Below are 14,916 nucleotides of genomic sequence, written 5' to 3'. Positions count from 1 at the left end.
CTCTCGACCGTTTCCATCTGCTATGCCGTACACAAACACCATCTCGGCTTGTTCTCGACGTGAATACCGGGCCGTTTGGCTGCTTACAGTACGCTGCGTCAATCACGCAGCCTGGAACACGTAACGAACACATGACATGTCGTAGACGAACTTTCATTCGTCAGCGTCATCTACCGCGACAGCGGTGAATTTCGGGAGACATATTTGTAGGATCTTCCTTCCTCCACTTCCACTCTGGAAACAGTCCCTGCAGTTTACTTGTTTTATTAATGTTCGCACCAAATACAATATCTACTAAAATTTCTAATCCGTGCAACAACATAGTGCAATTTACTAAAGATTATTTTCTGCTTACTTGTGTCAACAGTCCTGAATATTTTAGAAAGAACAGCCTTACTAAATAAAAAGTCTTCTTAAATAAAGGGATCCCCATAAAGAACGTCTTTATGAAATGCCTGCAACTTCTGTTCTAGTAAGTTGGCTGCACTGAACGTTGCAAGATTTTCATCTCTTTTTCTTTGCAGTTAACAACGGTTGTTCTCGCGGTGAAAACTTATTACAAATGTGGCGAATGTTGTGCAGAGACCCTTCGCAAACTCCATGGAATGATTGGTCAACGTAATACACCCAATAAATCGACGCGATGAACTGCTAAATTTCTCAAAAACGGTTCGCTTGTGGACGTTAAACTCTCGCGTTATCTTCGAGTTAGATGTTCTGTGGACAACATAACCATATGAGTGATAATGTTGGTTTAAGTGCGGTGAAATATTTTCGACGGCGTTCACAACAATTGGATTTCTCATAACCAGCATGCGACGAATTTTAAAAGTAGATTTTCACCTTTCACTTAAAAAATTCAGTTGGCACAAGAGCTGAAGCCAAACATCACAAAAAGCGGCAAGCATTTGCCAACTGGATGTTTGACAAACAAAGAGCGGGAAACTAAAATAAATGATGTTCACTGATCAGGTGCACTTTCTACTGAATGGCTTCTTGAGCAAACAAATTGCAAGATTTGGGGCACAGAAAACCTTCGAGTAATTTTGGGGAAACCTTTACGACGAGCGATTGTGTGACGTGGCATTTGAGCTGAGGGCGAAAAGGAGCCGTACTTCTTGCAAGATGGCGCCGGAAACGCATTAACTGTGCGCAGCAAACGCTACCGGAGTATGTTAGGAGTGTTTTGTGGTCTGAGATGGATCTATGAATGCTAGACAATTATGGTCTGAACAAGATTGTGCAGTCTGTCACTTATCGATTGCAACAATAGACTTGTTACGAGAGAAATTTCCTGCCTGTGTGATTCCTCGCAGTGGTTACGTGAATTAGCGAGCAAGATCTTGCGATATGACACTATGTGATTTTTTTTTCCGTGGGGGTATTTGAAATCACGTATGTACATCAAGAAATCATCATTTTTAATTAGATTACATGTTTGGACAACCCAGGATCATCTTTAGATCTAAGTAGTTGCGTCAGCAACCCGTCTTATCTACTCAGAGTTACGTACTCAGCAACCCGCCTCATTTGCTCAGAACCATGTGTCAGAGGACTGATGATGATGATGATGATGATGATGATGATGTCTGGTTTGTGGGGCGCTCAAATGCGGGGTCATCAGCGGCCATACGAAGTACCAATTTTTACACAGCCCAATTTTTGTACACAGTCCAGTGTATCTACTGTCACTAATGATTATGTTTATGATGAAATGATGAGGACAACACGAATACCCAGCCCCGGGCAGCAAAAATCCCCAATTCGTCCGGGAATCGAACACATTACAATAGAGAATACCGTGCTCTAATGTACTTGAGCTAAGTTTTTGTTCGTGTAGAGTACTTTACCACGGCTGCATTTCATTTCCTGTGCTGTTGCTATGTTGTGACTAAATCGGCTTTTTGGATCGACGTTTCAAAGGCTTGTGCTCAAATGCTATTCGTGTTTGACGAAATTTGTTGTTATATGTCTTTGTGCGCAATATTTTGGTGAGGATAATTTTGTATAATTTTCGCGTTTTGTTGTGATTAGATACCAATGAATTTCAGACGTACAACCAATCTAAATAACATGACTGCATGCAGTAATTAATCGTTTGAGTGAGAAATAGCAATAATGGGAATTTTTGACACACACAAGTAGTGGCAAAGCTCATGATACTTCAAGTTTCAAGGCAGTGTACTGTTACTATAACACAGTCATTCCTTTGTTTCACTAACTGGAAATTTCAATATTGGGTCGTGTAGTATTTTACACATTGTTTAAGAGCTAGCTGTTTGTCTACATTATCACTGCACTATGCTGCTCAGCCTCTCAATGGAGCTTCTTTGAAAACTCGTAAGTACGTCCGAACGCAATTTTAATAAAAGTGTTCGTCCAAAAATCATCACTTTTGTAATGGGAGGTTTCGACAGTTTTGATAATTATCGCAATTCCGAAATCAACTACTCTACCAACGAAGTGTGAGGAACCTTTAATAAATAATACACAAGTTGGTATTACTGTGGATTGTTTGTTGCAATAACAATCAAAATTACATCAGATGTGGTTGGGAGCTTGAGGAAAAAGCACATGTTTTTATTTTTTCACTGTTCACTCTTAACATAAAATTGCCGAGAGGTAGAAACAGATCCCGTAGGAGTCTCAGGTACTGTGACTGTCGAAGACCAGAGGTCACACATCAAGATCAATACTTCACGCGGCAAAAACCCGACGGAAACGCACAGTGTAGTCTATGATAAGTTAAGAGTGGACCATAGTCCAGTTTCAGACTGGGTTAATCATTTTTGTGGTGGACGTATGAGCACAGACGATAGTACGAGATCCACAAGGCCAAAAGCGTCAACAGATGAAAGAATGAAACTTGTATCATATGCTCTTGAAGAAGATTGCAGTGCGGTTTGTGAGGATCGCAGTGCGACTTTTGAGAAACTGTCCGAAGCCTTGGGAAGTCCCCCAACATCAGTATTCCGTATTCTCGCAATTGATTTGAACAAGAAAAATGTTCTGCGAGATGGGTCCCATACTGTTTGGTTGCTGAAGAGAAATAGAAACGCCTGGACTTTGCAACCTTGCTCAAACGACGATTCGATCGTGAAGGTAAATGATTATAGTGTCGAGTTGCCACTATTAATGAAACCTGGATTAGAGACTTTGAACCGGAGTTGAAATCAGAGTCCAATGAGTGGAGAGCTTCAAATCCTCCACGCCCAAAAGAAATATCGACTCGCTCAAAGCTCGAAAAAAAAAAAAAAGAAAAAAAAGACATGTGTATGAAATCTTATGGGACTTAACTACTAAGGTCATCAGTCCTTAAGCTTACACACTACATAACCTAAATTATCCTAAGGACAAACACACACACCCATGCCCGAGGGACGACTCGAACCTCCGCCGGGATCAGCCGCACAGTCCATGACTGCAGCGCCCAAGACCGCTCGGCTAATCCCGCGCGGCTCAAAGCTCAAGCAAATGATGATTTTTCCTTATAATCATCAAGGAATCATCATGACAGATAGAGTCCCGTTTGGAACAAGTATCACAACAGTGTACTGTCGTAACTTCATGCAAAACCTGGACAGAAAAATGCACAAAACGCGACCTCAACTGCTCGAGGCTAGGCCGCTCATTCTCCACGACAATGTTCGCCCGCATACCAACAATGATGTAGCCCAAAAACTGCGCAGATACGGCTGGGAAGTATTGCCTCATCCTCCTTACAGCCCGGACATGAGTCCACCAAACTTCGATTTCTTCCTGAAGTTGAAAAACAGTATGCGTGAACTTCGTTTCTCAGGAAAAGCTTTCTACCACCGGTACCCGAGCCATTCGATAGACGAACAGAAGGGGGGTCCTGGATGGAGTAATAGAGCTTCCAAGACTTTGGGATTCAGTCATAGAGAAGCGGGGAAAATATATTGTAGCGATGTAAGAAAATATAGAAAAATAAATGTGTAAGTAAAAAAAATTAGCTTGAGTTATTTATAAAATGTCCTTCGTATCATTGAAAAGCACAACTCAGAAAAAAAAACACAGCCGGTAGCACAGCTACTCACCAGCTTGGTCTGCAGTTTGAAGTTGAGCGTTCCGAGCGACGATATCCTGTTACGGGACAGGTCGAGATGGCGCAGGTTGGAGTAGAGGTCGAGTGTGAAGTGGACGTTGCTGATGCGGTTGCCCTGTAGGTTGATGCGCTTGACGTCGGGGTTCAGCTGGATGGGCACGACTTCGAGGTTGGCGTCGGTGCAGGAGGCCTCGAGAGTCTCGTCGTCGCACTGGCACTTGGACGGGCAGATGGCGGCCGCCGCAGAGTCCGCCGCCAGCAACGACAGCGCCAGCGCCGCCCCCAGCACCGCCAGGGGACGCCACCGCCAGCTCGCCGTCCCCCAACCCGCTGTCCGCCTCTGCCGCGGCGGCGGCGGCTGGCCGCTACCTGCAGTCACCACCATTCCACGTCATGCTGTAAGCCCCTGTTATACTAGCGGTTTAGTTAGGGCAATAGCCTACTCGTGACAAGCAACTCTAAGGCAACGCCCCTGGCTTTGTATTCCTCCACTGACTTTCGCCTGTTAGACGTGGTCGTATTTGTTTACACATCAGCGCCAAAAATGTGTGTCGTGTGAGCTGACATTTGTTTAGTTTCGCACCTGGACGGTGAAAGCGACGTCACGAAAAAACCGTAATACGGTAATAGAATGCACCAGGTGTACCGGTATGAAATGAGCGTATTTTTGTGAAAATGAAACACTAATTTTGAATTGAAAAGTAAAAACATTTTATTCAAAATACTGACCATTGCTTTCTATCCATTCTGACCAGCTTTCTGGTAATTTGTGGACACCACGCCAATAGAAATGTTCGTCTTTTGAAGTAAACCAATCAGACACCCAATTTTCGACTTCTTCGTCGGAATCGAAGTGTTCCTCAGCCAATGCGTGTCCCATTGATGAAAACAAATGGTAGTCGGAAGGGGCCAAGTCTGGTGAATACGGCGGATGGGGTAGCAGCTCCCAGCCAAGTATTTTGATTGTATCCTGAACCAGTTTTGCTTTGTGTGCAGGTGCATTGTCGCGTAAAAAAATTATTTTGCCATGTCTTCTGGCCCATTCTGGTCTTTTTTCGATCGATGCATAGTTAAAATTGACCGTTTGTTGTCTATAGCGATTAGTATTCACAGTTTCACCGGTTTTAGAAGCTCGTGATACACCACACCTTTCTGATTCCACCAAACACAGAGCATTGTCTTCTTGCCGAATCGATCTGGTTTTGCAGTCGATGTTGATGGCTGTCCCGGATTAACCCATGATTTTTCCCGTTTAGGATTCTTAAAATAAATCCATTTTTCATCGCCAGTAACAATTCGATGCAAATTGATTTTCTTTCATGTCTTTGAAGCAAAATTTGACAAATGGTTTTTCGGTTTTCCATCTGTCTTTCATTCAATTCATGTGGCACCTATTTTCCACACTTTTGGATCTTTCCCATAGCTTTCAAACGGTCAGAAATTGTTTGTTGTGCAACATTTAGCATTGCTGCCATTTGCTTTTGACTCAAAGTATCCTCTTCACCCAATATTGCTTGCAATTCGGCGTCTTCTAACTTTTTTGGTGGTCTTCCACGTTCTTCATTTCCTACATGTAAATCATTATTTCTGAACCGTTGAAACCATCTTTTGCGTGCTGCTTCTGATAGAGCACCGTACGCCTCGACAAGCATTCGATGCGACTCTGCAGCACTTTTTTAAAAATGAAAATAAAAAATTAATGCTTTCCGCAAATCATCACTTTCTGGTACAAAATTCGACATTGTTAACACGATGAAAACATATGATGTTTGTTCCATGACTTGATGTATAATAAATATCTTTGACAGATCTCATACCAACCAAACAAAAAAAAAAGAAGAAAAATAAGGCTCGTTCACAACAAATTTTCCCTATCGACACATTTCATACCGGTTCACCTGGTAGGAACCGCCAATGTGCGCTACTTGGACCTGACTGCCGCAGTGCGCGTATCTCAGACGGTATAAATGAGAAGAGCTTGCCCGAGCTAGTGGCCGAGGTACATCGAAACGCCAAAGAAACTGGCATATACATGCGTATTCAAATACAGAGATGTGTAAACAGGCAGAATACGGCGCTGCGGTCGACAACGCCTAGATACGACAACAAGTGTCTGGCGCAGTTGTCCAATCGGTTACTGTTGCTACATTGGCACGTTACCAAGATTTAAGTGAGTCTGGACGTGGTGTCATAGTTGGCGCACGAGCGATGGAACACAGCATCTCTGAGACAGCGATGAAGTGGGGATTTTCCCGTACGACCATTTCACGAGTGTACCGTGAATATCAGGAATCCGGTAAAACATCAAATCTACGAGATCGCTGCGGCCGGAAAAAAAAAAAAACATCCTGCAAAGACCAGCGACGACTGAAGAGAATCGTTCAAGGTGACAGAAGTGCAAGCCTTCCGCACATTGCTTCAGATTTCAATGCAGGGCCATCAACGTCAGCGTACGAACCATTAAACGAAACATCATCGATATTGGCTTTCAGAGCCGAAGGCCCACTCGTGTACCCTTAATGACTGCACAACACAAAGCTTTACGCCTCGCCTGGGCCCGTCAACACCACCATTGGACTGTTGATGACTGGCAATATGTTGCCTGGTCCGACGAATCTCGTTTCAAATTGTATCGAACGGCTGGACGTGTACGGGTATGAAGACAACCTCATGAATCCACGGACCCTGCATGTCAGCAGGGCAATGCCCAAGCTGGTGGAGGCTCTGTAATCGTGCGGGGCGTGTGCAGTTGGAGTGATATGGGACCCCTGATACATCGAAATACGACTCTGATAGGTGACACGTACATAAACATCATGTCTGACCGCCTGCATCCATTCATGTGCATTGTGCATTCCGACGGACTTGGGCAATTCCAGCAGGACAATGCGACACCCCACATGTCCAGAATTGCTACAGAGTGGCTCCAGGAACTCTGAGTTTAAACACTTCCGCTGGCAACCAAACTCCCCACACATGAACATTACTCAGCATATTTGGGATGCCTTGCAACGTGCTGTTTAGAACAGATCTCCACCCCCTCCTGCTCTTACGGATTTATGGAAAGCCCTCCAAGATTCATGGTGTCAGTTCCCTCCAGCTCTTCTTCGGACATTAGTCTATGCCACGTCGTGTAGCGGAATTTTTGTGTGCTCGCGGGTCCCTACACGATATTGGGTAGGTGTACGAGTTTCTTTGGCTCTTCCGTGCAAATATTGGTGGGCCATCGGGATATCATGTTAGTATTCTACATAGTATCAGAAAGGCACAGACTACGACCTTACTTGCAGAGAGCCACTAATTTGAATGGCTAATGGGAAAGTGGCAGAAATGGTAACGCTACTAAATAAAGGCGCAAAAAATAAAGAAAGACATACATTGTGAAATCAGTACAGAACGTGTTATGTCGCAGCCAAGGTAGCCCATGAAGGCCGGCAACCCGTATTACACCACATAGGACGGGGTTGTCTTTGTCCAAGGCGTACCAAAAGCAGCACTGTAAACACCGCCTATTTATATACAAGATAATGGAAACAGACATTCCGACCACTGCTTCCTGCAGGGGGAGCTCGAGCCACGGCCTGCGGTAAGTATCACTGCGCCAAAACCTGATTGGCTGGAGACAGCTATTTAGGGACTGGAACCAGCCACTCCAGAGGCCGTGGACTTCGACCGCTTCGTCTCTGAATTTGATTTTTACTAGTGTGTATGTGTTACCACGAACCTTTGTAGAAATTTAAAAGTGAACTTTTGTTTGCCTCGGTTAGGAGACTTTTACTAGCATCGTTATTGTTACCTTTCTTTTGTTATTCAGTCATCAACCTTGTAAACTTACCTAAATAAAAGTTGTGTTTGTGAAAAAGAACTTGGAAAGTTAATCGAGGTTAGCCTCCCTGACTTAAAAATAATCACAGAACGACCTACAGAAGCAGTATTGATTATAACTACACAAGTTTAATTCGAGAATTGTTCAGAGAGTGAATACCCAACCGCGAGAATTAGCTATAGGCAACAAAAGAGTGTTTGCTGGCGCTGCTGCTCTGCTGTAGTATCTTGCGAGCGCCAAACCAAAACGGCAATGGAATCCGAGCGTCATTACTTGATTTGACCCGAAGAAGCGATTGATAAACTATGCCCCAGAATGGCCAAGCGTACCTATTGATAAGACGCATTCGCATGCGAGACGGCACGTGGTGGACCTTCCAGAGAGGCGTTGCAGATTGTCACGGAGCGGCGCTTTGCTAGCTGGCCGGTCCCTCATTCTAGCGGGCCTACGGCTGGTGCCAACTTGCTGGGTGGCCAAGTGGCTGGCTGTCGTCTGCTGGACTACAGAACTGGCCACTTAGTTTTTGACGCATAAGTTTCCTAACATGGTGCAGCTTCCGCCGTTGTATTCGTGTGCATCTCAAGACCGAGAAGACGCTACGTTTAAACTTGAAACTTAACAGTCGCGGCCACATTGAATAAATTATTAATTCCTCTCCAATTGGCGGCAACCGAAATCTGTTTACAGATTTCGGTTCTTCTGTATGTACGGAAATATTATTAAAAGTTTTCTTTCCTTCCTGTAATTATTTAGATACTTTAATTCGAGGTTGAATTTTTAGATCCATCGAAATATTGATGGAGCAGCAGTCTGTTGCTCATCAAACGGTACTGAAGCTGTCACTTGTTTTCCTGTTTATGAGTGTCTTCTCGACTTACCCTGTCTTCTTTGCCTTGAACGGTTACACACGCTCTCGTCACACCACATAGCGCTATTGGAAGGGTTCGTAACAAGATGAGTTAGAAATGATGATGGAACCTCTGACGACACAATGGCAGAAATCATTGAAAGCTTATGATTTCATACAAAATCGACAGGGCAAGTGCACCTAGAATATCTTAACCAATGGTGACAGAGTTTATTAGTGACCAAAGCAAACTTGAAACCGATTTCTTTACCTGTCTAGCTAAGCAATCTCCTCCACGTCACCCCCTCCCAACCCTCCCCCCACCCTCCCCCGGGGGCATTTTTTGAAGTACAATATGACTATGAATGGGTGTGTGATTCTCTGTTCTACCAGCTTCACATGCCGGAGAAGCATGCAGTCGGAAATGGTGGAAAACGGCCTTGGAGCTTCGTTTGCTGTTTGTGTCTGCAGAGTTCACGGACAAAGTGGAATTAGTGAGCCGTAGTCATCGCCACTTGTTGCACATATCTGGAGGGCATCTTAGTTTGTAGATCGTACGAACGTTTATTCAGAGTTTTCGTCTGTGTTTTAGGGTTCTTTAAACTACGTGTGTTAGATTGTATTAGTTTGAGATAACACCGGGTTTATTTAAACAGTTTACTAGTTACAGCTTGGTTATCTTATATTGCTAAAATTGTTTGTGCCACAGTTGTTCGGAACGTTCAAAATGGTTCAAATGGCTCTGAGCACTATGGGACTTAACTTCTGAGGTCATCAGTCCCCTAGAACTTAGAACTGCTTAAACCTAACTAACCTAAGGACATCACACACATCCATGTCCAAGGCAGCATTCGGACCTGCGACCGTAGCGGTCGCGCGGTTCCAGACTGTAGCGCCTAGAACCGCTCGGCCACTACGGCCGGCTTGTTCGGAACTAGTTGCGTAGTTCCTGTCTATAGGGTTTGAGTCCTGTTGGCAATTTATGAATATTATATATGCTGGTTATACATAATTTATTTCGTACTGTGGCTCAATGTAGGGTTCAGTTTTGCTAACTGCTATTTTAGTTTAACCCATGTGGGCTTTACTAGTTTTAAAATTCATTTATGCATTTTTATACAACTATCCCGAATTACCAAAACTCAAAACCAAGCTACGTACATTGGTTACATTCTTTCTTCGCTGAGATTTGCCTTCTACCTAATTCCATGCTTGTTTGTTCTTTCCTAGTCTCTGGCTCCTTAAACAGACAACCGCGTTCTGTTTAAGAGAGTTCGAATAATGATCCTCTGACTTACGTAAAGGTTAATTTCGCATTGTTTTTATAGTAGATCAGTGCCTGTAGTGATCTGGATTGTTCATAGGTGTTAACTGAGCCGAAACGATAGGAAACATTCATCCGAACATTTCAAAACATCTAGACTGACACCTGCGGAAAAATATATACTCACAAACACATAAAACATTACTCTGGAGGCAGTAAGAAGCGCCTTTTTACTTTATCTTTTTAATTGCCAAGTAACATAAAAATTATTTATCACCGTAAATAGATCTGACTTTCTCACTGTTGAAACAGTTTTCACTAAAAGGTGTTTATCTAATTACATTCTTATTGTGTCATAGTGTAGGCGTTTTCTTTGCCGATTTAATGAATAACGCAAATATCTTATTGTTCGGTGTTACACACAGTACTGAACTTGTGCTACAAAAGTTGCTTCGAACCTAAAAAACAAGAGAAAATCACGACAAAATGTAATATAGCAGCATGTTATATCTACTACATAATAAAAAAAAATGTTCAAATGTGTGTGAAATCTTATGGGACTTAATTGCTAAGGTCATCAGTCCCTAAGCTTACACACTACTTAACCTAAATTATCCTAAGGACAAACACACACACACATGCCCGAGGGAGGACTCGAGCCTCCGCCGGGACCAGCCGCAGAGTCCATGACTGCAGCGCTCAGACCGCTCGGCTAATCCCTCGCGGCTTCTATATAATACGGTTATTGTATGTATAAAAGGAAACATGTATTTCAGGCCACTGATGATGCTTCCCAAATAAAAGAAGCGAAACGCGTATGGCAATCAACAAACTGCCTTCATTTAGATACACTTTACATATTTATACAATGGCTAGGCGTGCACTATATCTATGTGGGGTCTATCCCATAGAAGTTAACGTACGGTGAAAGCAGTGTACAGATGAATGTGACATTAAATCGTATCACTCTAGTGCCTGTGAATACATGTAAGCTATTACTTCTAAGCATTTTGTTTTCTGTCACCGCAACGGTGACTGTAACATGCGCAGATAGCTAGTAGATGCTACACACAGGACACCTGTATCGTGGCAGATGACCCACAGCTTAGTAATCAATGGTTCAAATGGCTCTGAGCACTATGGGACTTAACATCTATGGTCATCAGTCCCCTAGAACTTAGAACTACTTAAACGTAACTAACCTAAGGACATCACACAACACCCAGTCATCACGGGGCAGAGAAAATCCCCTGACCCCGCCGGGAATCGAACCCGGGAACCCGGGCGCGGGAAGCGAGAACGCTACCGCACGGCCACGAGCTGCGGACGCTTAGTAATCGTATGTAGACCTCTATGACTATTTCCAGCTGTATAAATAAACTGTGATCACTTGATAAGTATTCTGTGTGGCATGAATTTGTTCACAACATTAACACTATTACAGTCCTAATACGAATGTGTACACTCCGTAGCACAGTTTTTTGTAGATTGACGACGTAATTAATGTTACGATATGATGACCGTACCATTGTGAACTATTGACGTCTTTAAGTAGCTTCCGTAATGAATCCATCACTGTGTTATGGTACACTTTTATTTTCAGTCTATTGTTGCTGGTTTTATCACATGCATGATTTTATATTTCGTTTAACTTGATGCTGTGATTGCTTTTATGTGAGTAAGTGACATTCCATTACGTCTGTGTTGATGTTAACACTTACATCAGTTAACATATTTATGGCATTTTAAGTCTGTAATGTTACTTATGTATTATTTTGTTTGGTAAATAGGAATCTAATCATGGTCAGATGGCTGAAACTCATTGTATAAATAAAATATTTTGCCAGCAGCTCAAGGTGGTAATATGACGTTTTTCAAGTACGAGAAGAGAACTGTGATGATGACAGGACAGAAGAGGGTTTCAGTTTCGGTTAGTACTATGCCTATGCATAGAAAGTCTTTTATACTAGAATAACGATTTTCGTCGTGCATTCACTCACAAATCTACCCTGCGGAGAAATTGAATGAGCAGTATTACCAAGGCTAGCACATTCTTGATTTGACTTACGCGGGAAATAATGAAATTACTGCATTTGCTGCTGCAGTAGTGATTCTCTACCTCATTGTTTGGGAAGTATATCATCAGCTGAGTTGTGGAATTATACATGTCGTATCGGTTTCTATCAAAGCACGACTGTGTTACACAGTAAAGTGTAGACATGCGGACTTACCAAAGTGGGCACCACGGTCGTTCCTGGGCGTTGGTGCCGGGCTCTGCTGCTGTGAGCCGTGCTTTAAGGAGGCGGGCCGCGGGGACCCGGCGTGGGCGGCACCCTGGGGGCGCGCGTCGCCCCACCGCCGCCGTGTTGTCTGCTCATCCTCCATTCCACGGCGTCGCAGCGATCATGGGCTCCTGCAACACCAAAAGCCGTGGTATTGGCAGCTTCGTCTTCGTCTCCGTCCTTCGCGCAGGCTTGCGCAGGTCCCAGATCAAATAGCGCCCTGTAACGAACCGAAACATCTCCCGGCATAATAAGGAACCCGGAGCCGGCAGCTCTGTGCCGCGCCGCGCAGCAGCACACGGCACGTACGCGGCCTTGTTTTATGTCTGGGAACCAGATTGCGCCAGCCGCCGGCGCGGGATATGACATTCAGCATGAATTTAAATTGGGAGATGGCGCGGTGGCAGCACCGTCGAGAGATTGGAGAAACAACTGAAGGGCGAAATAAGCTCCGGAGAATGGGGGGCGGCCGCTCGATAGCCGCGGAGGAGTGCACGTTTTTATAGGGGACATAAAATAAACAGACTCCCGACACAATACGATCGGATTCCGTATAGAGACGGGCATAAACCGCTCTCCGTCGGCCTGGGACCTCTTCCCCGACTTCTTCCTGCCACTGCGGCAGACGATGGTCCCACTATTCTTGCTTCTCTTTCTCTAGAATAAAGTCGGCTGTACGAAGTAACAACCTGTCTGTTCTTAGCGTATTATCACCGACACTTTAGTCGGGACGTAACGGACTGTAGCATTCCTGTAAATAGAAAATGATGTGAAAATGCTTTGGATCTTCTTCCTTACTTGAATTTACGAGAACCTGCTATAAAACGGATTAAAATTGCTTGACAATTGAAGTCTGTCACTTGCCGCTACGGTGTTGTCACATCGGCTGGTGGTTATCGCTCGGTTATAGGCGACACACAAACACGGCGACTCACTTCACGAATACTGTTAATGCGTAACGCGGAGCAGTGTTGGAAGCGGCCGCCGCGAGGTATGACGGGTATGCGATACGCTCTGTCGACTGCTGATTTTAGTGACCAATAACTAAACTGCGGTGGGCGATGCGTTTTGTAGCCCTGAATTTAAACTCGGAATAACATAACCTCAACATAGTGATATGCAGCGGCAGAACTAAAATTATAATCGTTTCGTTCGCAAGCGATTAAAGGTAACCTCTACGAGCAAACTCACGACATAAATATTTCAGTTTCAGCGCTAAAAGCAAACTGTAATTTCTCGCTGTACTTGATTACTTGAAACTATCCTCACACTGGCTACAAAGTTGCAACGTCACGAACCAATGAGCAGTCCTTGTTGTCAGTTGGTTGCAGATTATAAGCGACACAGGCAGATTACAAACGAACAAAAAATGAAAGGAAGGAAAATAAAGAGCAAATAAAAAAGGCAGTACAATGATGAAAATGACACGAAAAGTATTAGAAATATAAAGAATTGCATTGAAACCAATTAATGGAAGAGTCTGTTGATTAGGTTAATAAATAAAAGAATAGTGCATTTGACGAGGTTCGAACCCACGACCTCCTACACGTTAGATTCATGCAGTGACCATTTTTTTTAAGGAAACCTTGCAGGTGTCCAAACGTAGGGGTGGGGTCAAACTGGGCAGGGGTCGCAACCCGAGGCCTGGCCACCATGTCCCGTTCCCATCCTTTTTAAATTTTTATTTATTTTTTTATTTTTGTCATTAATACGACCGCGAATATCAGAAACCGGCGCCATGCGAGGAGGGGGCGCAGCAAGACCTCAGAAAAACTGAGACTATTAAAATTATAGTTTCTCCGAATGAACATTCCGATCACTTGTGAATATATCGGTTCTAAGTATGGAAGAGACGGGGATCAACTCTTCATGACAGGAACACCCCAGTTCTGGGGTGGTTTAAGGAAGACAATGCAGAGGAAACTGAAACAAAATTGTCCGTATTTTGGATTGCGGACAACTGCACAATGACGTTCATTAACGAACTGCCAAAAGCCAAGTATAGTTTTTTCGCCATGAGCAAACAAGTATTGTGCTGCGGGTCCACAAATCCACCTCACAGAGCTCATTTTCGTTTGCAGGAAGTATCCCGCGTCCGGAAAGAGGAGAGCGGTTGAGTAGGCGTCTGATGAGGAGTCGTACGGTTAATTTGGGACAACATCTATCGCACCAAGACCTAGACAGCTCTCGCCGATCTGCACACCAGGCGGTGCTCGTTCTGTACACTTCCAGAACGTCCATCCTCAACATCGACGTCGTCCACCCAGGAGAGAGAGACGTGTCACCGGCCGGTTCAGCGGAACATTATCAGAGGTGCGCCCACAGGTAGCGTCAGATACAGAAAGTGAGGCTACCGCATCAGATGCAGACGGGGGAAGGTCGATGTTCGGAGCTGGACACTGACTGAAGATGGAGGCAGCGAAGGACGTCGGATCATCAAGTGTCAGGGCATCAGAGTACAGCGCACCATCAGTAGCAGGGTCGTCAAACTGTGCAGACTTCCGATGGACGCAGTCATCAGAAGGGGTACGACGTTGTCTGCTCCGTTTCCTCGGCGACCGTTGCTTCCTAACATGCTGTTGCGTGTCGGATGGCGGGCGGGTATCCTCCGACATGCAGCCTGATGGTAGA

The 14,916-nt window shown here is 44.3% G+C and overlaps 1 protein-coding gene across 1 annotated transcript in view; it reads right to left on the bottom strand.

Moving 5' to 3' along the window:
- Positions 1-12,388, bottom strand: part of LOC126182349 (leucine-rich repeat and immunoglobulin-like domain containing-NOGO receptor-interacting protein 4) — a 29,129-nt gene extending 16,741 nt beyond the window's left edge. The window contains exons 1-2 of the mRNA XM_049924846.1: positions 12,235-12,388; positions 4,059-4,435 (exon numbers count right to left, since the gene is read on the bottom strand). Coding sequence (XP_049780803.1) covers positions 4,059-4,435; positions 12,235-12,388 — 531 coding nt within the window. The remainder of the gene's footprint in view (positions 1-4,058; positions 4,436-12,234) is intronic.
- Between the last annotated feature and the right edge of the window lie 2,528 nt (positions 12,389-14,916).

This window comes from Schistocerca cancellata, chromosome 1 (genome assembly GCF_023864275.1).
Source record: "Schistocerca cancellata isolate TAMUIC-IGC-003103 chromosome 1, iqSchCanc2.1, whole genome shotgun sequence".
Taxonomy (NCBI): Eukaryota; Metazoa; Arthropoda; class Insecta; order Orthoptera; family Acrididae; genus Schistocerca; species Schistocerca cancellata.
This window is presented reverse-complemented; position numbering and strand designations above follow the sequence as displayed.